The 27,016-nt window shown below is 35.5% G+C and overlaps 1 protein-coding gene across 25 annotated transcripts in view; it reads left to right on the forward strand.

Moving 5' to 3' along the window:
• Positions 1 to 4,795: 4,795 nt before the first annotated feature.
• LOC141388847 (protein lap4-like) overlaps positions 4,796 to 27,016 on the forward strand; it is a 667,534-nt gene continuing 645,313 nt past the window's right edge. For all 25 annotated transcript variants that reach the window (XM_073959312.1, XM_073959313.1, XM_073959314.1 and 22 more), the window contains exons 1-2: positions 4,796 to 5,155; positions 23,380 to 24,149. In XM_073959312.1, the coding sequence (XP_073815413.1) occupies positions 23,988 to 24,149 (162 nt within the window). In that variant the 5' untranslated portion in view covers positions 4,796 to 5,155; positions 23,380 to 23,987. The remainder of the gene's footprint in view (positions 5,156 to 23,379; positions 24,150 to 27,016) is intronic.

The following is a 27,016-nucleotide window of genomic DNA, read 5'->3' on the forward strand; positions in this document are numbered from 1 at the left end:
AAATAAAGTAACTGCGTAATACAAACTTTACGTTATAATTCAAATTTTTAAATTAACGGAAATAAAACTAAACTAACATAAACCTATCAGTTACATTCGTAACAATATTAAAACAACAACAATGGGATTAAGCCAGACTATTTTGAAAAAAAAAGGAACAAAGCTAAAGCTGTCATTCAAAACTGACAATGGGTACCCAGCTTAAGAAGTGCTGTCACTATTGATAATTTTTGGAATGTGTAGAAATTTGTTTGTCTACAAAAGAGTGTTGTATAGGACGATTTGTGCCGGACTAAAAACAAATCCAGTCAATAACAAGATGTAAAAGTCCATTTAGACTACGCTGGATTTAGCAATTATCTGGTTTTATTTGACATATCGGCGGTGTCATGCTTAAGTGTTCCATACGCCATTTGCCTGATTCGAGAAAAACTCAAGTTAATGTTTAAGGCCATACAGGATAAAAATGGTGCAATAATCCAATACTTTAAGAGCTCAGTTCTACTTAACTAAACTCATAGAATATATCAGTAGTTTATTTTAGTCAGATATCTGTGATAGTCTAGAAGTTATGGCAAATTTTTATAATTGCAAAAAGTTGCTGAATTGTTCCATGGAATCTTTTTTCATGTTTTTGGCAGTTTGTGTCACATGGAACACGTTTTGTCACATTTCAACCAAAACACTTTTTATCAATCGTGTTCCACATCCCTTATATGAAGTGCTACTGTGAAGTTTAAAAATCAGGAGTTTAAATCATGGTACAAGAATAAAGGTAGTTTCATGCTAACAACTGATTTAAATTTTTTTCAAATTTTGAATTTGAAGTACGTTCATTGCCAAATCGATTTTGATAGAATGTATTTGTATATGTGTTTACATGTATACACATATACGTATATGTCAGTTAAATTTCATTTGAATTTCTTTTAAAATAAACGAAAAATTATTTATTCCTTTTTCCAATCGTCAAATACATATGTATACAAAAACGGCTGACATTGATGTTGTGGTCTGTTCCCGCGGTTGGTGGCGGTGTGAAGATTAATGAAGCTTTCAAAGAATTATGGAAGAAATTTCTCATTGCTGTTGGGCATGGTAAATATGAATTTTGGAATTATTCGGGTAAATGTTAAGCATCTTTGTTTGTATTAGCAGAGCCATTTGACGAACGGAACCACAAGAACTTTGTTATGGAACTTTGTTGTGAACATCAAATCCCCTTGACCCGTTTCAATTCTCACAAGAACTTCGGAGAACGAACAAAGAGGACCAAGTGCTAAGTTTTGCTGTTGTTCCGTAACTGTGAACAAGGACTTCGATGAGAAATTTAAGATACGAATGTCAGAAAGAAGCATCTCAGACAAAGGAACTAGATCCATAATAGATTACAAAAGTGAATCAAAATACATATGAATTTTGTGCATTGTGAAGTTTTTATTAATGAAAATAAATAAAAAACTGGAAAAATCAGATCTTTAACAAAGTTGTAATGACAAATACATCCCTTTTTCCAAAACGCATCAACTTGGTTTTTGGTCCATATCACAGCAGTAATCAATGTAAAATGTTATAAAGATCTTAAAAGTGTTGAATAGGAACACGTTTAGTTGTTGCAATAGATATCCTGTTGAAGTTGCCCGTTGTTATAACTCTTGTTGTTTCTTTGTTGAAATGGTTGTTGCAGTAGTTACATTCATGGAGTCCGTGATCAAAGAATTGTTTGCCTCAGACCTACCAAAACATTCTGTGCATTTGGGGAACTTTGGGCCGGTGAGGCTTAGACTCCTTACAGCTGCGAAATCAAGAGTCATACCAACACCAAATATATTGCTCTGCATGCAAAAATATCGAAGTTTTGAGTTCCAAATCAAAAATTAAATTTATCTGTGATCCAACCTGGTTTGGTAGGAAATAGTGTTTTGCCGTATAAATACGGTCCGTGTTGTTGGGTCGGTTGAAGCTGCTCTTATTGTAGTTGATCACTGCTCCACAGCAAGAATATTCGAATATTTGTATTTTTTCACAAACACAAATTAATAACAAACTTATTTTGTTTTTATTATCAAACGTCATGACGTATTATTGTTGTTCTGTATTTGACACGCTCCCGTACAGAGATACAGGGTTGTATTTACCTAATTTTGACAGATGCGACTACCTTTTATTATTCTACCATGAGTTTAAATGAAACATTCATTTTTCACATATAAATACAATAAGGACCATTATTATAGGTTTCCTTAACATTTATTTAAGGAATTTCCTCCACTTATCACTATTTTTTTGTGATAAAAATTTCGATCGGACAAAACAGATTAATATTTTGCATTTCTAAGGTAACATAAAACATTTAAACGCGGTTTTCTTATAATATCATTTTTGTAGTCGGTAGCTTCAAGTCGAATGGACGTTTTTGCGTATATTTTTGTGGACTTACATCAAAATTTTGTCTTTAAACTAGGGATTTTTTGTTTAAACGATTGATAAATTTTTGTTGTCATATAACAATGCAATATTCAAAAATATTTGGACTTAGAAGCTATTATATTTCAGTTTTTAAACCAAGTCCTTTAAAACAATTTGTTCCATACGCCACACTTTTCCGTAACTTGGCAAAAATGGGCAATTTTTTGTTCCACACGCCATCATTTTTGGTGCGGAACAATTCGTTTTTGTCTCTTTTTGTTCCATACGCCAAACGACATGGATATGGAACTAAAAAGTTTAAAGTTGTTTTGTTCCATACGCCAGGCTTTATGCATATGGAACAAAACGACAAGATTTTTTGGGTCACAAAGCGGATATGGAACATACTGGCATCTGAATATCTCAGAAACTATAAGAGATATAGAAAATCCGACCAAAAAATCTGAAAGAGCGTGGTTCAAAACCTTGTAAGGTACCTTTATCTCAAAATGTCAAAAATGGCGTATGGAACACTTAAGCATGACACCGACGATATGTTGTAAGAAAATGACAACTTAAATCCACTGGATTTGCTAAATCAAGCATAGTCTAAATCAGGCATAATTTTGTATGGTAAATCTGGTAGATTATCGCCGGATTTAACAAATAAAACCAATTGTAAGGCTAAATCCGATTAAAACGCATTTACAAAACAGGTGTTTTGGCAGTATGTTTTATAAAACATGTTAAATGTACGATGCGTTTAATGAAGTCATATCTAAATTGTCTACAAGTCTAAGGGGTAGTTTACACTATATGTAAATGTCATATGACATGAAATGTTCTATCGTTATATATTCGCTAATATGTGTAATGTTGGAGGTTTTCCTTACGCCATTTACTCTGAGCGTCCACACCAGCAAACATGTAAAAAAAAAACTATGTCTCCACATTGCCTCCGCGGTTAAATATGGAATGTTTTTATTTCGTGTCATATGACATTGATAGATAGATAGTCTAAACTAACTCTAAACAGCTATGTTTATTTTAAGATTTCATGCAATCGAGTGATTTCAGAGCGTGAGTGTAAACATTTCATTAACGTATCAACCATGGTACAGATACACAGGTAGCCGCATCGGCAATTGTTGGTAACATAAGGTGTCAAAATTTGACATCAGTTCAATACACTTGACACATTATGTTACCATCAGCTGGCCTGATAATGCTACCTGTATTATTGTACCATGGTATCAACCATGGTAGAATAAAGTAAAGGTAGGCCACAGCTAACAGCTGATTACAATTTTTTTCTTTTTATGGCCTAATCTGTCAAAAGTCCGTGTTTAGACACACAAATTTCTCGGGAAAGTAAATTGAGTTTTAAGGCAATAGGGGGTAGAAAAGAGTATTGAGGAGCTCTTTCCTCTCCGCTGTCTCCCAAAAAACTCAATTTACTTTCCCGAGAAATTTGCGTGTCTAAACACAGACAAAGCAGGGTTGACATTTTGTACTGTTTTTGACATTATGGAATCATAAAGGTAGATGTATCGCTAAATTGTTCCAAAAAAAAACTTCTGCTGTAACACTTTAGCTCTGTTCCAGAACTAAAAAGTTTTTACAATTTTTACCACTTTTACACATTTTGCGTTCCCGTACACAAAATTTATATAAAAATGGTTTACGACTTTTACAACTTTTACGACTTTATAAAGTATGGGAACAGGCCATATATCTTAAAATTGAAAACAAGGACAAAAAAGGTGTACTCGCGTGGCAAAATAAAATTGTTGATTTTTTTTAGCAAAACTTACGAATGAACTATTTATCAAATATTGATATTAATTTAAATTTGTTCCAAAAGTACGGGAATGTAAAAATTACAATTCTTGTAAAAATTCTGCTGACATTTATCTGCAAATCGGATGACAGTAATCACGATGTCAGATTAGCCAAACTTGTCAAGTAGAAAATAGTGAATGACATTTTTTCACTGTCATAAGTTTGGGAAGAACTTTTGCTATTTTTGGAACACTTTTCCAACAAGAATATTCTGGAGCCTAGCTAAAGAAAGTTTTTACACTATATGGCACTTTTAACATATAAAACCTCTAAGCTCCATATGTTTTTGTAATACGGGATAGCTATGCAGGTACATCTACCATTATTATTGTACCATGCCATTTGACGTTTTAAGCCATGGCTGCAGGGTGGCATTTCTCAGTGATTTTCATACCTGGCCTACCTCTACTTTATTGTACCATGGTATCAACGTTATAAAATGATACTTTATTTACGTTACGTTGTACACTAATTGCCTTCTCATTTGACTACTATACCTAAACAACTCTGTAGTTTACACCTGTAAAATTCGATCTACAGATCCATAGGGCGAAGTACTTTCGGCTGAATTTTAATTCTCATCTCAGTTCGTTGTTGATACGCGAATGAATACGCGAGTTTTCTGGGGAATAAAGCTGTGAAACGCTCTATACAAAAATAACGCCGCGCTCTGTATAAATTTATGCAGTTTGTTAATTGAAAAAGTGAAATGTAGAAAATAACGCCAGAAGAATTATTCGATTATTTTATTCGTTATTATTTTTTGTTGGATATTTTTGTGTTTTTCTTTTAACAACAAAAAAAGAAGAAAGAAACAAGAAAACAAATAAACAAAAAGCCAAATAAAAACGGGCAAACAAAGCGAAAAAATAAACACAACGCGTGCAACAAATATTTCACAGTGGTAAATATATTAAGTGTCTGCTTCTTAATGCGAAGAGTGTAATTTACTAGCCGAACGCCGAAAAAATAACAACAAATAGCCAGAAAATAAGTAACAACAAATGTATATTAAGTTGTTGTTGTTTTTGTATATAATTCAGGCATTCTCTCTTGCACAAAACAGCAGAAAAAACGAAATACAAGGCAAACGAAAAGAATGTATGAGTACGACGTTAGGAGAGTGTGTTTTGTTATTTTTCTCCGTAAAATGTTAATAGATGTCTTCCAATCGAGTGAACTCGCAAGTGTGTGCATGTGTTTGTGCTGTTTTTAAGCGGGTTGTGATGGAAGAATAATGAAAACCAGTGAGAAATGAAATAATTGTGCTTGGTTAAGTAAAAAATTCCCATATCCATCGATGACGAAGTAGATAGAAAATTGAACAACAAAAAAATGCTAAACGAAAAATGATAAAACAGAAAAAATAGTTAACAAGTTAACTAACACAGTGTCTTCTCACAAGTGTTTGTGCAATAAATTCTATATGTGAAAAACACAAACTTATAAATTCTCTATTAAGATTCTTTTTATTTTATACTTTGCCATTTTCTTAGAAAATGTGTAAGAGAGGCAAAGATATTAAACCGCAGTGTAAAAAAGGCAAAGTCAAAATCCAACAATGATTTATGTGTAAACTGGTCAAGTGCCACCATATTATTATTGGGGTCTTTGAAACCTAGAACAAACGAAGAAGAATTACAGAAACAAATAAACGCCAAAAATAATGTTAAGTACCGCCGCCAGTTCTTTTTTGAGAAAACCTTTGATCTGTCAAGAAATGTCAAGGAGAATTATTTTACAATAATTTTGTGCCAATGTGTGTGCGTGGGTGCCTATCTGTGTGGACTTGTTAAGGTCCTTTTTGCAAAAAGAAAAAAAGTTGACTAGATTGTCTGCTAATATCCTCTTTCTTATTGGAAGTTATCTTTAGCTATCCATATTTTCTTTGTCATTGCTTTGTTTTTTTTTATTGACAGGCAGACAACAAATACTCAAGGGTGTGTCATTGCCACGAAATATGTACAAGCTACTCTCTAAAGAATTTGTGTTATTTTATTAATTTGCAATAGGCAAAAAGCGATTTGTATACTTGTAAAATGCCGCCGCCGATGTCACCGCTTTATTTGTGTGAATTATAATAAAATGTTCAAATCTTGATTATCGGAGGATGTAATTGAACAACTTGTTGGCACTATCCCCATAAAATACCAGTAAATATAAAATGCCATATTGAACACCACATCGGCTTAAATGTCGTTTGGGGCACCTCTTTGGTCGGGTTGTAATTTTTACCGCAGGTAGTCCTTCGGAACCAGATCATAACGATATATTGCATTCCGGGGGAAGTCCATACTTTTCGAGATACCGGCCTTGACATTTTGGAAAACTCTTACCTATGGTAAAATTTTCCGCCTAGTCCGAGAGGTGTCCCTACACGACACAAACACCAAACAAGTACTTTCGGAAGGTAACACCTCAATCATGGAAGATGCTAATTGAAGGTTTGGTCTTTTTTTGAAATCAGAGAACTTGTTTGTTAGCAAATTTAACACCGGCTAAGAGGGCCTCTGAACAGAAATCTTGCGAAACTGAAACAACAGCCCAACGAAACTTTGTCAACTACATCGGATAGGTAGCCACGAGTGTCAGGGGAGGTGAAATTCTGGACTTTCACATAACACATATAATGCCTGAAACGAGTAAGTGGGAGCAGGGCAGACCACTTCCCCATAGTCTATCCATCTTCACTGATGTGTCGAAAATGGAATAAGTGTACTGTGAAGAAGTGAACATCAGTTGTTCGTACAAACTGAGCGACAACTGCGGTGTTTTTCAGGCATAAATAAATGTTTGCTGTGCTGAAAGCCTTATGACAGACCTTGTGTATAGTATTGTCAGGATTTAAGTGGATATTCCGGCTGCTTTAAAGGCACCAGGGCCAGCCACTTCAAAATCTACCTACTGTTCAAGTTGTAGGTTCTATCTTAAAAGCCTGTAATATAGACGTCAAGTTTTACACTGCAATGTTGAGGAAAAAGAGACAGTTGATGAACTGGCAAGACTGGGCTCAAAATCCTCTGACCTTTGGTTGGTCCTTTCTCAACAAACTTAGTCAGCTCTATGCAGAGAAAACCGTAAGGATTTGACAAGACTTACCTGGCTGTAAGGTACCGAAGTCAATATGGCCAACAATCTCAGGATGTAGAACTGCGCCGACCCTTTTCTCACAACGTAATTTAGAATCACTGTAGGGGACATTACTGATCATGGCCTCATTAGATCTATAAGAACTAAATGGGAGAACGACAACATTGAGTGTTGCAGGTTATGTGAGGATGTGGAAACGACTGAAGCAGTCGAGCACCTTCTCTGCCGGTGCCCTATACTGCAAGATCCTTAAGTGGCTTTTCCACCTCTCAGTTATATATCCTTCTACCTCTTTCCTGTCATTCTCCCCTCTTTCCCCCGATTGCCAGGACAGACAACATTAGGGTTTTGATCACAAAGTACCCTTCAGCGTAAAGTAGGCGACATTTCCTGCGTATTCCAGCCATGTAAAACCTCTTGGCGATAAAAAGCAAGTCCAATTTTATTGCGCTATTATGCATCGGCGTGCACTCAATCTGGTTTGTTGTTTTTGTAACAGTATATGATATGTTCATTCTTCTGCTTAATCTGGATCTGGATCTAACTCCGGTTCTAGGAATGTGGCTGCTTTGATGGGTTGTAACCACACAGCTACTGAAGATAGTTGTGTCACATGCTGGGCAGATTCGCTTCTGACAGGTTTGAATAATTTTCCATCGCATTCACTTATATTCGGTCAACAAGTATTCTTCACCTGACCTCCAGTTGCTGTCGGTTAGGGACTTGAGGATCTAGTTCCTATATCTCAGATTGTCGCAGATAACTGTTGCATGTGCGGATGACATGAACATGCTGTCGAATGTGACCCCTAGAATTTTGGGTTTGTTTGTGGTCGAAATTCTGCTATCATCGACCATGACATTCAACTCTATTGTCACCTCTGCAGTAGCAGATGCATATTGCATATTCCTCGCGTGAAAATAGTTTTAAGACAGATATGCCCAATGTCCTATATATAGGACACAAAAAATTCTTGTTTTCATGACATGTCAGCTTTGTCAAAGTAACGTTTTTATTTCTGACCTCAAGGATATAGCTAGAAATACATCTGGACACCATTTCGGAGGGGCCCATTACAAAAAAATTTAATTTTTGTGAGAAAAATATAGACAAAATTTGTAAAAATTGATCATGGTCACTATCAAGCCTTGGGCATATCTGGGTTAAGACAGGTCAAATGGGAGTTCAGCTTTTCACAAATGTCATTAGGAAAGTCACGCAATGCCAAGATCGCCAAGATCATACAATAATCCGCATGCGTAGCGATCTAAATGATGTCTTGTGCGGTGGAATACGATATAGGCAGAGGGTGGCCCCTATATTTTCGCAACTCTTCGGAATATCTATCATATCCTCCATCTTCTCAGGGTGTCCCACAGTTCATCTATTCCGAATACAACTCTTCAGATGATCTAGCAACTTGTTACGCTTGTGCTCATCGACAAACCTATTAACTTCCAGTGTAAACTCCCTTAGTATGGGATCACCGTGGCTGTTGGTCCTACTTTGGGTATTCGTCTAGCAGATACATAGCAAGCGGCTGCAGCAATAATGATACTTTTTTATGACCTTTTTGCTATCCAAACATCAGAAGGATTGTAAAGTTCTCTAAAGCGATGATTCGTGTACCCTCTGAAAATATTCCAACTAGCTTTCCCACGATAGTTTTTCAGACCAAGTTACTTACTCGATGGTCGTGTGTGGCGAACAGTGGAACCCTCCGCAAATTCTAATAGTTGCATTCTCATTGATTCCATGTATGTAGAGCCAGGCCTTTTTGACCTTTTTGCTATCCACACATCAGAAGGATTGCAAAATATTACTTAAAGCATTCCACCACACCAGGTAACCATAAGTAAGAGTTGGACGTACTAGGAGAGTGAAGATCCAATGGGTGACCTGAGAAATTAGTCCCCAACTCTTAACAATGGAATTCATGACAATGGAATTCATGCATATGGAAAGCTCTAGGGTGACTCCATCAAGCGTTGGCAGGGTGAATGATTTGACTTTTCTCTTGTTCGTAAATAGAACCAGTTCTTTCTTAGATTTGTTCACTCCAAGACCATTGCTGTGTGTCCATATCGATGGGATACCTTACTCACAAAGGTTCAACATTTTTGTTTAAGTGCCTTAAATTTTGTTTCAGGATCCTTTGCAAATTTTTACCGAAGGTACTCCTTGTAGTTATGTTTCCAGCTATATTATGGCCATGCTGCAAGGCCACAAAATTCTGAAACGCCCCTAAATACATAATTTTTGGAGAGAATAATTTTGGTTGTATTCGATCTATCCATAGATGAAAAATTTCAGTTCAGGTTATATGAGGTTATTTCTATGTCGACTTAGTCGACTGACTATTTTTTACTTCTTGGTAAAGTCAAATCTATTGACTAATATGCCATAAACCTTAAAAATGGCTGCACCTCCCACACAAGTTTGGAAGGGTGCAGCTTAAGGACTCGCTTGTGATCGTTTTTAAACATACATAGGCGATCGTAGTTACGACGCACAGTGGCTCAGAATCGTTTTTTTTTTTGTCAAACCTCTGTAACTTTTGAAGGGATAGAAATATTATTATATTTTTTTTTTTTTTGACAGATAACACATTAATTAAAAATTCTTTTTTTAATTTAATACCTATTTGTTAAAAAATTAAACAAAATTCTCATTGTGTAATCATAAGACTCATATAAAAACTTATATGTTTAAAAATGCCAATTTGTCTAAAAAAAGCTATAATTACATGTAAAAAAGTGTTAAACAGACGGAATGGGTCGGGTACAAAAGTATAAATGGGTTGAAAAAGAAAAATCTCAGGCATCGTTCTGCGAAAACGAAACATTGTTCCACGCTGTTCCCGAAAAATTCAAGAAATAGCTATTTCTTCCTCCAGAAATTTGCAATAATGACGTGTTTTCCATAATTAAAATTGTATTCTTTAGGAGTACGGCACACCCATACCACATTCCAATATGTTGACCTAGTTTTTTTGGTTTCTATAGGTTCAATATGTTTACTAATGAAAGCCATATTGAAATTAACAGTCAGTGACGACAAAAAATTGGGGTTTTGACCAGGAAAATCGATTTCTGAACCACTGTGCTACGGTACAATTTTTTAGGGGACAATTCCAACTTCATGAGGATTTGGCTCTATAACTCAAAAACCCCAGAAGCATTTTGTTTATTTATTTTCTTTAGGTACGAGAGTGGAGGTATATCTCTGTCGACACAGCTGGTACTTTGTTATATGTTTCAGAGGTATTGTGGAAAACATGGTCCTATTTTGAAAGTGTTTTTAGTTTAACTGTTGCTTACCCATTAAAAGCAGCTCCAAAAAAATCAGATCGATATATTCTATGATATTTCGAATTTTGAACGAAATCGGAAGAAAATCCTTAGGAAATTCGGAATTCTAATTTTTCCTTCGAATTTTCGTACTGATTTCTGAACGATTTCAGAATAATGTCGTATCAAAATCTGAGGTAACTGGCGAATCTTTGTAAAGATTTCTGTACGATTATGGAATAATGTCGTATGAATATCGAAGGAAAATTTTTTTCTCTAACGCCTCCTTTTTATTGATCGATTGATTGATCAATTTTTCTTTGTTATGTTTTTTATTGAAAGTTTGTAATTTCAAACGTATCTACTGATTTTCACTGTTGTTATCATTTTGTAATAAACTTTGTGTACGAATATCTTGAGTCTATCAGCACTAGCTTGAATTATTATATGTTGCATTTATATTTAAAAATTGTGCAGTTGCGTTCAAAATAATAGGAGTGACCATACAAAAAAAGGAAATGGTCAAAAAATGTGGTTACATTTATCCATTTTGGCTTATTTTGTATTTGTTTAACATTGTTGACATCCCAACAGTTACTTCATTAGCACAAATGTGGCAACTTGTTTTAAATTACATATTTAATGTTTACACCAACATTAAAAATCGCCTTAAATTTTTTTGTTAAAAAAATAGAAGTGCGTAAGAAAAAGGACAATAAAAACAGTTTTAGTTGAGTTTAGGATCAACATTTTCAATATTTTAGTTGATAGTAGTGAATCCAATAGACTTTATGAGATTTGATGGCTGTTTGAAAACTAAAGTCCTTTGGAGGTAGCCAAAAACAGGTGATTGTCCTTGCAGCAATATTTTTCATAAATTGAGCACTTATTGGGCAACTCAATGGATTTTGTAGACAAAAGCTTTAATGATTAGATTTGTTTGATGCTATGGCTGTTACATCGAACAATATATGATTGTTATCCCATAAATTAGTGTATTTTGATCCTTGAGCCAACAGCCAGTTCACATTAGTTCTTTATGTTAGGATCGGCCAAAAAGGCTATCTATAAGGAATTTATTCCTCGACCAAATAATATTTGGAAGTCTTCAGGATGTTAACTTTGTGTACAAAATCAATTTTGCTTCTATTCAAAAAATTTTTAAAACATGATCGGTTGAATTGTATTTTGCACCATTTTGTGATAGGTAGGCTGGGATTACACTGTGGTTGGCCGTACCATATTTATCAATATAAACTTACGTTTTTCACTCAAAAAAACTTCATTTAGGTTATTTCCATTAGAAAACTGTGTAATATTCAATGCAAATCCTAATAAACATAATCGTAGGCCAACTTCAAAAGTTTGTCTTGAAAGTTTGCTTCTTAACAAAGCGTATGAAAAAATGTCTCATATGTGCCAATCATCCAATTTTTCAAATATGAACAAAATAATTATTCGTCGTGAAGTTCAGATGCTGAGGACCTCAAAATATTATTTGATTGAGAAATTAATGCCTTGTAGATACGTTTTTTTGGTCAATCCTTACGGAAAGAGGTAATGGAAACCGGCTTTAACTCGGCTCAAGGATCAAAATACACAAATTTCTGGGATTCCGTTCATTATATATTGTTCGAGATAACAGTCAGAGCATCAAAAACTCAAATCACTAACGGTTTTGTCTACAAAATCCATTGAGCTAACAAATGAGTTCTCAATTTATGGGAACAAATCGCCGCTTTTGTTTTCAAACAGCCATCAAAACTCATAACATCAATTGGATTCACTACTTTCCACTAAAATATAGACAATTTTGATCCTAAACTCAATTAAACACATTTTTATTGTCCTTTTCTTCTGCACTCCTATTTTTTTGAACAACTATTTTGAAGGAGATTTATAATGTTGGTGTAAACAGTAAATGATTTAAAACAACTTGCCACATTTCTGCTAATAAATTGACTGTTGGGATGTCAACAATGTTAAATAAATACAAAATAGGCAAAAATGGAGAAGTTAACCATGTTTATACGACCATTCCCTTGGTGTGGATGTGCTATCCTATTATTTTTAACAAAGCTGTATATGCGAATTTTACAACCAACCATTTTGTTTTTCGACAACAAACTTAAATTTTGCTTGTTAAATACATATATACAAAAAAGGTGGTTGTTGTGCGAAGTGAAATTTGTTTCCGACATAACGATCCGAATTCGTATCGAAATCGAAAGAAGGGAAATTTACTTCTCTCCGAAATAGGAACGAAATCTGAAAGAATTCCCCTACGAAAAATCGTATAGAAATGGGAACGAAATCTGAATGATTTTGCTTCCGAAATTGTTCCGATGTGTCGGACATCCGACATTTTGTTTGCTGGGAAGTTTGGGTTCAACTAATACCTGACTTGTCATGCAATCCCAACTGCAGGTAGATAGTGGACCCTAAATCCAATGATTAAAATCTTTAAACTTCTTTAAACGTCCCATGGATTAGGCAAGATTACTCTATGAGACTGTCGACCAAAAACTTTTGTACATTACTGTATGCTGTTGTTCGTAGTATACCTTGTGTCACACACACGCATATGAACAACAAGTCCAACGACGCATAACCTATCCAACACTAGACAATAGAAAACCCGAATAACTTAACGTTCATCGGCCAAGTTGTTGATGGCGGCAACCTGCGAACGAACAAAATAGTATAACGAATCTTACAAAAACGATATTCTCATGTCAAAGCTATAGCAGAACTCGGTTTAAATAACCAACCCCCACCAAATAAAAAAAAAAATTGAGAACAAATTCTGTTTTTACTGGGATTGTTGGGATTGTGTGACGTGCTGCTTTTGGTTAAAAAATGCACGTGTGTGCCTGTGTGAGAGTTGTTGGTTTGTTGTTGTTCTGGGCCCAACTGTGGCGATGATGGTGACAATCATGACGCGAACAACGTCATACCTTCACGTACAAAACAGAAGAATAAAATTCCGGCGCAAGTTAATATCTTTTATTCTTGCCTATATCAAATTTTTTGTGCGTTTAATTTCATTGAAATTCTCTTTTGTTATAGATATTTATCAGGTTGTTTGCTTTGTGATTTCATCTTGGCCTCTACGTTTTGTTTGTTGGCCCAGTCAGTCAGTAGTACATAAGTTATTGGGGAGTTGTTTTGTTGGCTTTATTATTTTTTATTACGTTCTCTGTTATACCAATGAAATAATGGCTGTGGCTGTGAGTAAGCATTAATATTTTTTCTTTCTAAATTTCATCTTCTTTTGTCTTCTTCTGCTTCTTATTTTTTTTAGACTCCATTCGAAATAGTTGTTTGGCCAAGCATTATTTCATCTGACTGGTATTTCAATTCATTGTTGTCTGTTCCCCTCCCTTCTGGCCCTTATATTTTTGGTAACCATATCATGTGGCGTATGTCTGTCTGTCTTTTGTTTATAACTGTTTGGCCAGGGTATTTGTTGTGCGTGAGTTAAAACTCTCTCAAATTCATTTGCCTAAGCCAGCGACGACCACAGAAATACAGCCAAAGCGAAGACATGTATGAACGTATGAGTGAAAAAAGCAACAACCACATTATGTTTTTGTTTGTTTTCATTCATTTACACTGTACGTGAGAGAGAGAAGCAAATGCAAAAACAACTCAGTGGGCGCCCTCACTATACGATCTAAGCAAAGAAGCTCGTCCCTGGCCTAAGCAAAGAGCAACAATTAAAAAAGTACACAAGAAGTAACCTGTAGAGTTGTGTCGTTCATGAACGAACCGGCTCAAAGGAACGATTCCGTCAAAAGAACGAACGGATTCGTATCCAGCTCATTCTTTTATATCGTTCATTTAGATCCCCGATGGACGAGTCATTGCTGCTTACAAAATTAACAGCATTGGTTTTGCAGTCAAACTCTAAACAAACGCTGCCTTAGCGAAAGCAGCACAAATTTCCACACAAAACAAACAATGATTCAGAGAGCTACTCTCGCTCAGTAACTCACCTCATTCAGTAGCACATATCGGTCATATCTTTCTTTTGCATCATTCGTTCATCTGGTTCTTTCATATCAAAACCACCACCACTACGTTCAGAAACAAAACCACCCCCATTAGCACACAAACAAGCAAGTAACACAACAGTTGTGTCATTCGTGAACGAACATTTTCATAAGAACGATTCGGTGAAAAGAACGACGGAGTCATATGCAGCAGAGAACGAACGACTTCAAAAGAAAATAATACAGTCAAATGTATTGTTGAACGAAAAAGAGCCAACGAACGAAGTAAACGACCCGGATCTTTTTGGTGAACGGAATGAAAAAGATCGATCCGCTCAATGAACGAGATTGCCCAACACTAGTAACCTGCATCACTCAATCATCTCCATTGTGAGGGGGGTCCACATGGGGTGAAATATATTTTATTTTTGTTATTGTTGTTTTGTAATTCTATAGAAGCGGTTAACATTTTACGAACAATCAGTTATAGCGTTAATATTATCTAACCACACATCATTAATTTTATATAGATAAAAATAAATCAAATCTAAGAAGCTGTGGTTTATTTCTATATTTAGTTATGCCCACCCTACCCTACCCTCTTTTCTTGTTTGTATGTATCAGCGTTTCATTTTATGATGGTTGTGAGACCAGTTTTAACCATAGTTGCCATTCGTTTAGTCATCATCACCATAATCGTATTCGCTTTTATTTGATAAAATTAGAATTCATTTTCATATTTTTGTTGTAAATCAGAAAAATATTATAGTTTTTAGTTTAATTCATTAATCACATACGACGTTGGTTCCCAGCAAACCCATTGTCGGATGTCCGACACATGTGAACAATTTCGGAAGCAACATCGTTCAGATTTCGTTCCGATTTCTAAACAATTTTTTACAAGTGGAATTCGTTCAGATTTCGTTCCGTATTCTGAGCGAATGTCGAATATATCAATGTTTTTCTTTCGATTTCGGGACGAATTCGGAGCGAAATGTCGGAAACAAATTTCCCTTCGCACAACAACCACCTTTTGTATATACAGTATGCAAAGTTCATATTCGTACACCCCTAAAAAAATGAATAAAATCGCTATTAATTCCATATTTTATGTGCAAATATGAAATAATTGATAGGAATTACCATAACGAAGAAAGATTTAAGAATAACAAAACAAATTTTTAATTTGTTCCGTCATTTAGGTATAGATGGCGCCTGTGTGGTTGGCAAAGTTCGTATTCGTACACCTATAAACACTATATATTTGGAGTTTTTAAGGATTTTCAAAGCAAAATACCGCAAATTTTTGTTCTTTTCTTCTTTTGGAATGCCTCTGCTATAGAAATATGTAAAAATAACGGTAATTTTATTAAAATTTTTACATGAATAAAAAGTCGGGCGAATATTTGAAATACTTAAGAAAAATGTGCTAGATATGATTAACTATTGCAATTTATTCCCGAATTTTGGACGAAAATAGCTAATAGCAGTCCTTCTGTAACTATATTCGAGGTCTAATATGCAAAAAATGTGTTGAATGTATGTGTATGAAAAATATTCAATATATTTACAAATAAAGATATGAAAAATGCAAAGTAATTTATATATTATATATATATTATTTCTTTCATATAATATTGTAATATTGCAGTGGACTAAGGCATGTTATCATTATGCTGAAATAGACGACTCATGACTCATGAAGGTCCCTTTGGAATATATCAAAGGGATTTTATAAAATGGCCGATATATCGGGTTCCAAAACATTTTGGGATATATATCGGGTACTGTGGGATAGGTATTTTGATTACCTATGATATGGTATATATGGCTATATGGCACGTGGAGCCGTTCCTGAGAAACACGCCATCTACTATATGGGGCCCTTCGGCATATACATATATATAAAATGGCCGATATATCGGGTTCCAAAACGTTTTGGGATATATATCGGGTACTGTCGGATAGGTATTTTTATTACCTACCGTATGCTATATGTTGCTATATGGCACGTGGAACCGTTCCGGAGAAATAGGCCATTTACCAAACGGGGCCCTCGGTATATATAAAATAGTCGATATATCGGGTTCCAAAACGTTTTGGGATATATATCAGGTACTGTCGGATAGGTATTTTGATTACCTATCGTATGGTGTGTGTCGCTATATGGCACGCGGAGCCGTTCCTGAGAAACAGGTCATTGACTATATGGGGCCCTTAGGCATATATATAAAATGGCCGATATATCGGGTTCCAAAACGTTTTGGGATATATATCGGGTACTGTCGGATAGGTATTTTTATTACCTATCGTATGGTATATGTCGCTATATGGCACGCGGAGCCGATCCTGAGAAACAGGCCATTGACTATATGGGGCCCTTAGGCATATATATAAAATGGCCGATATATCGGGTTCCAAAACGTTTTGGGATATATATCGGGTACTGTCGGATAGGTATTTTTATTACCTACCGTATGGTATATGTTGCTATATGGCACGTGGAACCGTTCCGGAGAAATAGGCCATTTACCGAACGGGCCCTCGGTATATATAAAATAGCCGATATCTCGGGTCCCAAAACGTTTCGGGAAACGGATAGGTATTTTGATTACCTATCGTATGGTATATGTCGCTATATGGCACGCGGAGCCGTTCCTGAGAAACTGGCCATTAACTATATGGGCCCTTCGGCAGATATATATAATTGGCTGATATCTCGTGAACCAAAACGTTTTGGGATATATATCGGGTACTGTCGGATAGGTATTTTTATTACCTATCGTATGGTGTATGTTGATATATGGCACGTGGGATACTTGAGGCGGAATAATAATTCACACTCAAATATCTGCTTAAATATTAATAAAATGTTGGCATATTTTATGTAATATTATTAATTAAACATTTTTGCATTAAATTTGTTTAATTTTTATTATAAATTAATGTGATTTTATACTTAAATTCTTGTTTTTTACCATAAAAATATTTTCAGTGTTGGTAAGCGTCTAAATCAAAATGGGCAGAGACGCTGGAGTTGTTTACGAATTTATTTTCACAGACATAAAAACTCGATTAATAAATTAAAAAAAAATTAATACTAAAAATGATCTTCGCCTAAAAAGGCAAAATTGTTGGCGCGTTCGCTTTGTATGATTAAAATTAAAAATAATATACAGTGAGTCACAGTCAAAAGTATCCACTTCAGTTTCATTTATTAAAACTGCGATTGCTAAGAGTTAATTAATGATAGCGATTTCGTTCTTTTTTTATTTTTTTTACATTAGGGTCTTAACTTAAATATAATAAAATAAAATTAACGAAATTCGGGTAAATTTAGATAAAAAAATAAAATTTGTTAAACAACATCGATTTCTACCTCACAGTGAAAATTATCCACTCATTAAAAATATTAATACAAAACAAAAAATCATTTTCAAATTCTTCCCTCCAAATATTTGCTGTACAACTGCAAAATCTTTTCAGTGTACCCAAAAAAAAAAAAAAAAAACAAACAAATAAAGCGGCATCAACCTGCTTGCATGACATTCAGTACAAGACTGAAGTAAAAAAAATCAAAATATTTGCTCTCTTACTTTGCGTCCGGGTCGCGTGTGTGTGATTTGCCGAAAAACTTCGTAACAATATCAATACCAACGAACGGGTTTGATTTAGACTACAAAAACCCTTGTAGGGTTTTGTCCTGTCAGATCCAGTTCGGATTTTATGGCCTCATCTAAACCGGGCTAAATCTACACTTTTTGCATTTATCAGGCCTTTATCTCAGAAAAGAAATGGGATTTGGCCTTGCTGTCTTTAGCAATATTGTAGCCTTAAACTAGTAGAACTTATCTATTCAAAAAACCACATAAGAAAAACTCCATCTAGGGCATCAAAATCTATAAAATATAGAACATTTTATATAATTGCTGAAATTCTGGTCAGTATCGGCTAAACTATAGGGAGTTGAACCAAGTAATCTTTTGCAAAAATCTTCCAAATAAAGTTCTTAACAATTTAGAACATTCTGAAACTCCAAAATGCTTACTTCATGTTGTTTCAGCGGTATTTTGCATCATATCTTTTACAACACGTATTTCAAAGACAACAGTTTATTCTCGCATTTCGGATTTCACTACATTATTGACATTTTTATTAAATCGTCGTTGAAAAATGTACTGAAAACAACGGGATATAGGCATTTTACAACCATGACATGTTCTGAAGAGTTGTGTATTACATTCCAGGGAATATTTTTCCAAAAGAAAATAGGTATACAGAAAATTAACGTTTTTGGAGATACGGTGCGAAATGTATAAAAATTGTGGCATTTTTGCATATATTTTGATATTTGAGGCAATAAATGTAGTTTTTCGAGTTCATAATTTCTCCAAATATTTTATTCTTGTCCTTATCTACAAATTTGCTTCAGAGGTCAGAAGAAGATTCTCATTGGCTTCAGAGATATAGCCCCAAATTTCTTTAAAAATTCAATATTTAACCATGTTTAGATGGGGCCATAAAATCCGAGCTGGATCTGACACAACAAAACCCAACTAGGGTTTCTTGTCGTTTGGGTCAGTACTTTAAAAAAAATCCTTAGTTGGAATTGTTTGCACAAGATCACCTTAAAAATGTTGCACAGAGGAACACATATTCATATGCAAAGTTTACGGTGTTCTACTGTAACCATAGACTAATGAATTTATAGACGAAGGATTACTCAATTTTCCGCGGTCAAGTCACTCAAACCCGAAAACTCAAAAAAGTTCGAAGACAATTTTTGGGGAAAATGACAATATTTTTTTGGATATTTTTATCTGAGGATAAAGTTCCCATCAAAATCTAACCCAATGTAGTCTTTTGCCAGAACAAAATATTTATTAACTTGTATTTTTTTGGCATTTTATATTGAAATAGAAAAAACATACCAAAGAAAAATTGATTAATAAACAAGTTAAAAAGCGTTAAGTTCGTCCGGGCCTAACTTGTTATACCCTCCACCATGAAATACTCTGAGCTAATATGGAATTATAAGTTTTCTTTCTGTTGCGAAAGTGCCTATGCCATAATTTTAGGTGGAGAAGTTACTTGAACACAAGGAACCCTAAATGCCAAATTATAGCTAATTGAGCGAGAAAATGTTAATTTAAAACGTCAAAATACATGTAATCGAGCGGTACCGTTAATGGGGGCTATAGGAAAAGGTGGACCTACGTCCATAATTTCTGGTGGAGAAGTTTCTTGGTCACTGGGAACCCTAAATGTCAAATTATAGCGGTCTGAAAATGTGGCTAAAAACGTCAAAATATCTGAAAACGAGCTGTGCCGTTATATGGGGGCTATAAGAAAACGTGGACCTATGTCTATAATTTCTGATGGGAAAGTTTCTTGGCCACTGGGAACCATAAATGGCAAATTATAGGTAATTCGGTCTGAAAGTGTAGCTAAAAACGTCCAAATAGCTTAAATCGGGCGGTACCTCCATATAATTTTTGGTGGAGAAGTTTCTTAACACTGAGAACCCTAAATCCCAAACTATATCTAATTCGGTCAGAACATGTAGCTAAAAACGTCAAAGTACCGGAAACCGGCGGTACCGTTATATGGAGTTATAAGAAAACGTGGACCCATGTCCATAATTTTTGGCGCAGAAGTTTCTTGGTCCTTGGGAACCCTAAATGTCAAATTGTAGCCAATTCGGTATGAAAATGTAGCTAAAAACTCAAAATATTTGAAATCGGGTGGTACCGTTATATGGGGGTTATACCAAAACGTGGAACGATATAGCCCATCTTCGAACTTGATCTATGTTAAGACCAAAAACACATGTGTACAAAATTTCAGCCGTGTAGCTCGACTCGTTCCGAAGATAGTGTGATTACAACAGACGGACGGACAGAAGGGTATAAAAAGGACACATTTTTTTTCTTTCGATATTAATACGACATTATTCTGAAATCGTTCAGAAATCTGTACGAAAATTCGGAAGGCACATCCGAATTTCATATGATATTGTTCCGAAATCGTTCAGAAATCTGTACAAAGATTCGGAAGAAAAAAAATTTCCCTTCCGAATTTCCCAAGGATTTTCTTCCGATTTCGTTCAGAAGTCGGACCTAAATTTATCCGATTTCGCACCCACATTTCATTCCGAAATTGCGAGGGCTGCACGAAAACTGTCTGGCCTAGGCAACACCATGTGTTGCCAGGCGGCATTTGATAGTTTGACAGTTTTTAGCCCAGACGTACTCAGGACAGTCTGTAGTACGACCATGTGAAGTGTTGTTTACAGTGACTTAAAAAAATCGCTTAGCAAAACAATGGAATTTACTGGTAAACATTTTCGTCCATGAATTTTTCACAACTTTCGACGTGGACAATCACGACAAGAATGCATCGATCAAATTAAATCTTTGTATGTCGATAAAGGACCATCCTTTAGGACTATGAAAAACTGGTTTAATGAATTCAATCGTGACCGGCAAAAAACGAAGGTTGTCATGGCGGCCAAATCCACCGTTGTGCCAGAAAAGAAATATGCCGTGCGTGAACGGATAATGCGGTATCGCCGAGTTATATACCGTAAGGTAGAGGCATCTTTGCGCATTTCCTCCACCAACAACTATTTGATATTGCATAAACACCTGGCCGCAAAAATAGATTTTTCTCGTTAGATCCATCAAAATTCAACAATCGCTCGAAAATGGCTCTTGTGGATTGTTTCAAAGAAATTGTGCATAAAATCGATCGCGGTGCTTCGAACGATGTTTATAAGATCGTCTGAATTAAATCCCCAGGAAAGGGAGAATACAAGTCTTATAATTTCACAAGGTTTATTGGGTCCTTATGGAGACCTTGGACGCGACTGGGTCCGCCTGAATCGGACGTCTGGGTCTTCGAAAACGAGCCAAATCCAATGAAAGTTGTTCATGTAAGAAGCACTTCGAAGCAAAAATTCGCATGTTTCTTCGGTTAAACTGAGCGTGTGGTGACAATACGGCTTGAGAAATGTAGGACGGTTAATTCTGAGTGTTACACTACAATTTGTTTGCCTGAAGTCTCCTGAGAAATTCGAAAAACGAACAAGAGAAGACGAATCGTTCTGCATCATGACAATGCGAGCTCTCACAGATCGATTCAAATCGTGTTCATTTGATTCCAGCACATTAAGAAAAAAGGCGGGGTCAACGATTTTTGTCGCCTGAAGATGATGTAAAAGCGTTCAAAAACCATGCTGTGGAGGTGTCTCAATCCGAGTGGAAAAAGTGCTTAGCCCATAGGTTTGAGCGGACAAAAAGTGTATGAATCATGTTGGACACTATTTAAGAAAACAATAAAACCATTTTTGATGGTAAATATTCGCGTTTCCATTGTTAGGCCAGCTAGTTAACGTTCAGTCCTCGTATTTCAACCACTTCATATAACTTTCGTTAGAATATCGTTACGATTTCGCATATGACATCGGATGTAGCGTCCGAATTTCGTACCGATTTCGTTACGATTGGTTTGCTTGGTAAGTACTTGTACCAAAATTGATCCATCTACGATAACTCCTTCTATTTTTGGGTACGAGACTTCTGCCCTTGTAGTTAGCACAACCCGTCTTGTCTCCTTTCTTGTGCACGGAACATAACAGACCAATCTATGGGTATTATCTCAAGCAAATTTTGCCATTCAACCGATAAATTGCTGTCATGATCGCACTTTGGCAAGGTGGTAAACAATGAATCGTTTGTGTTTGGTTCTGGGTTATATTCATTGACGCTTATGATCGATACCAACAGCTTGATAATGTACTTCTTTCAGATTCTCAGCAGGCTATCTGTATCAGTTATCAGGTTCCCACCACAATCTTTGCGAGAGGATGTGCCTTCATCATACGCTTCAGTCTGGTGTTTTACACTTTGGTAAAAATTTCGGACTTTGTTCTGACTCCTGAACATAAGGGGGGTTATCATGAACGGTAATTCCCCGTGAAGTTTTTCACTTTCTCCCTTAAGTTGCAACGGCGGAAAGACAAAACTCACGGGGACATTTCATTCATGATAACCCCAAAAAGTTTCACACGCTTACGCGTTTTCTGCTCTTTGTTCAAAAAATTTTTCATTTTTCTTTTCTATCTTCAGTAGTGTTCTTCCTTTGGTTCCCAAGTATAGATCTTCCCGGAGTTTGAAGAGCTATTCTTTGTCACCGTGCTTCCACATTATGGGCCACAGAATTAAATATTTACACCCGTCTGCGATTCTTTGCTTCGGCACTGTCATACAAAAAACTTTAATTTTTGAGCTGTCCTTCGGTCGATGTTTGACTTCGTATTGAAGTGAGTGTAATTTCATTTGGTGTATTCATGTGGAGACTCTCTAAAATCTCGTGTTTCGTGTCACGCGGGTAAATTAATTTTTTGTCGTGAGTGTTTGCGTGTAAAATTGAAATTGAAAATATGCACAATAATAGGAGTTTGGTACTATGTAATTTGAACGAGCTTCGTCTTAGAGGCAGGCTTCATTAAATTTTTGTATATATTCGTGTTCGTACTTTTTTAAAATATTGCCCCTTCACAAATTGCCTCATGTAAATGGGAACTATACTGCAAATATATCACAATCAGAACTCGATAAAATTTTACATTGTGAAATCCTAAAATTTGGCATAGTAAATACGTACACATTCTTCGTTTGATGAACTTTGTAAATTTTATTAAATTATTTTACGTTAATATTCATATTTTTTTCCTCTTTCTCTCTTTGCAGTTAATTTGTTAAGTTTGACGACTCTACTGTAAATACAACCAACAACAGCAACAAATATTAAGAAAAATAACCTATTTTGTTATCGGGCGTTGAGAGGAGGAGTACAACAACCCCAAACAAAAATCAACCCTCCACATAATAAAAAAGTCTATACATCAAACTCTTCAAGAGTTTGTTTTTTACTTCTAAGAAAAAAAGTATTATATATAACAAAACAAAATCCTATCTATTACTTCGTATATCTTAAAGATCATCTAAGTTATCGATAAAACGAAAACAGAATCCGATATTTGGTTGTCATTCTCTCGCACTACACCTTTTTCACTTGAATTAGAGAGCGCGCGCCTATTCTGAAAGTACGAACAAGTTGTGTCTTTATCGTTCTCTGTTTTGTCTGTGTCTATTTCGTGTTCGTCGTTAAACATCGTTACCGTTATTGTGATCATCGTTACCGTTATTGTCGCCGCCGCCGCCGTTGTGAAGTAATTATCGTCGTGTTCTCTCGTTAGACGGTCGCTATCGTTTCGTTACGTTTTTGTCATCGTTAAACTCTGTTGTTGTCATCAAAACACTGACGCCGCCCAAGCCAAGCCGCCACCGCCGTCGATATGTTCAAGTGCATTCCAATATTTAAAGGCTGTAATCGCCAAGTCGAGTTTGTGGACAAACGTCATTGCTCACTGCCGACTGTACCCGAAGAGATTTTACGCTATTCGCGTACATTGGAGGAACTATTCTTAGATGCGAATCACATACGTGATTTACCCAAGGTAAGTACTGTTTTTAAGTGATTTTTTTCGGAGACAGGATTGATGGGAAATTTGTTTTAAATGCAAACTAGTTTTTTTATTACTTTGAAATCAATTTAAAATTCCATGAAATTTTGACATTTCAAACACTTTCTGGAATTTATAGGCCACTCAAAGAGCACCACAGCACGTGAACTATTCAATTGTCGGCATTTGAAAGGCTTTACAAAAAACGAAGCGGAAAATAAACCAAAACAACAACAGAAAATTAATTTAAAAAAAAATTAACAAATAAATAGCCGACAAAATGCAGCAGCAAGTGGCATTGATGTTTGCTCTAGAAAATGTTGCATAAAACGTTTTATAAAAACCTTGCCACTTGCACCACCAAGTCTACTGGGGGAAATACATACAGAGTCGTACTCGTGCTGCTTCTCTCCGACTAGCGCGTCATTGTTTTAAGTGGTGAAAAATGTTTAACATATTTTTTACTTTTGCTGTTGCTGCAGATGCAGCTGTTGCGGCAGCTCTTGTAATTATATTGAAGTTTTAATTAAGTATTTCCTTTGCCATTTAACTCTTCTTGTTTGTGCTGCTGCCTCCATGCTGCCACACAATAGAAGGAAAAATATCTCTGTAATAGCAGCTAATAAATGAATGCGAGGGGCCAAGAAGTAATGGAAAAAATATTTTTTGTTTCCATTTTTTTTCTTTTTTACACTGCATTTTTTGTTTGTTAAAAGAAAATGTGGCATGCAACCCCATGTTGCTCTGGAAATTTACTCAATCAGTAGATAGGCATTTCCTTTTGAAAAAATAAAACATTTTTCCCGACAATACTATGGTGTAAAAAAAGGAACTACTTAGTGAACATTTTCAGTAAAAGAGGTAAATTAATGGGGAAATCTTTACTTCAGGAATAAGATAACTCGACCAAATGAGATACAATTCTCATTACAAGCAAAATAAAAATAATATATATAGCGGAAAATGTAAATTTTGTATATCGAAGGATTAATATAAAAATAATTTTTTTTTCTCCAACGGAAAGACAAACATTCTTTATCGAGACACAGTACTCTCAAAATTAAAGTCACACCTATACATATATTTTCGACACTTTGCTTGACTTCCTTGTGTTAGGCCAAGTATAGACGCCCATAAGCAAACATAAAATAATCCAGTTTTGCTACAAAGAACAATTTACCATTCAGAAGGATAATTCCTGCTTATATGTATGCATGTTTCATCGCGCCAGTGCATTTCTAAGACTTCCTTACACCCAGCCATAGACGGACAAGATTTGAACAACCCTTAGGCGACAAAAAAAAAAAAAAAAAAAAAAAAAAAAAAAGCAACATTTAAGACATAATTCTCCTCTACAGACTTTGTAAGATAAGTACATACGCTAGGAGTGTTGCGTCTAAAAGAAATTTCAAGTAGAAGAAAACACATTTCATTATGCCTCTGAACGAATGGCTACTGATTTAATGGAAGCGGTATAACGAGCTTTTTTCAATGCATTCATAGAGACATCTTATCTTATGCAATTATGAAACGATTATAAAGTTCATAATCAACCCCTTTTTGCAGAAAAAATAACGAAAGCAAGTCTGGGAAAGGACAATGAACTTGCAAATGAAGAAAATATATACATAAAGAAAATATAAAAAAATATATTTAATTTTATTATGATTTTTTACAACCTCGTATCCCTGTATGATATTTTGATGAGTTTTTACCTAAGATTACATAAAATCTTAGTTGTAAAGTGATTCGATAAAAAAAGTTCCGCACAAAGAGTTTTTATTTTTCAGAACTTTTGAACATTTTTTGAAGTCACTGTAAGCAGATATTTTACTGAAAACAAGGCATAGGGGCACACGACATAACCAAAATGACACAACCGTTTGTTTCTCACTAATTTTATCATCGTTTTATATATAACTCTATATTACATATAAAATTATTTCAGATATCATAAAAATTAAAAGTTGTTTGTGCGGGAGCTTTTTTAATAGAATAAAAGTTGTTTTGGTCGTTATACCCTCAGCCTTTAGGCTAAGGAGGGTATATACACTTTGATGCGATGAAAATGTGCCTCATCGAAAGAATGGTTTTAGACCCCAAGTATGTTTGGACGAAATGTGTTTCAGACAATTTGGAGTCGATCTAGCCATGTCCGTCCGTCTGTCTGTCTGTCCTTCTGGCTGGAGCGCACGATAACTCTCGAACGGATGAACCGATTCGGTTCAAATGTTGGCTTTCGTAATATTTTGCCCAAATTTAGTTTAAGTTCGAAGATGAGCTACATCAGTCCACTTCTTCCGGTAGCTCCCCCACAAAAGTTCGAAAATGTTCGGAAAGTTTGTGCTCACGATAACTCTTGAAGGGAGTTACCGATTTGGTCCATACTTTGTATAGTGTAAACTTTCTACCAGAGTAATATCAGGTGCCAATATGGTCTCAACAGGTCCACTCCTTCGGATACCTCCCACACAAAATTTCGGAAAAATTCAGTTTAGGGCCATCTTTCGAATCGCTTTGATTTTTGTTTTAGCAACTTGTATTCACTGGGAGCAAGTCCATACTTCCTGAGAAAATAGCATGAAAATTGCAAAAAAACCCTATGACACCGTGTGAGGTGGTTGGAGCGCAAGATAACTCTCGAACGAATCTGCCGATTCGGTCCAAAATATGTCCTTAGTAATATTTTGTCCAAACATAGTTTAAGTTTGAAGATAAGCTATATCGGTCCACTACTTAAGGTACCTCCCCCACAAAAGTTCAAAAATGTTCGGAAAAATTGTTCGTACGGTAACTCTTGAAGGGAGTGGCCGAATTGGTCTATACTTTCCACATCCTAATATATCTACCAGATATAGATC

The sequence above is a fragment of the Musca autumnalis genome, unplaced genomic scaffold (genome assembly GCF_047663935.1).
Source record: "Musca autumnalis isolate F117 unplaced genomic scaffold, ASM4766393v1 scaffold_1, whole genome shotgun sequence".
In the NCBI taxonomy this organism is placed as follows: Eukaryota; Metazoa; Arthropoda; class Insecta; order Diptera; family Muscidae; genus Musca; species Musca autumnalis.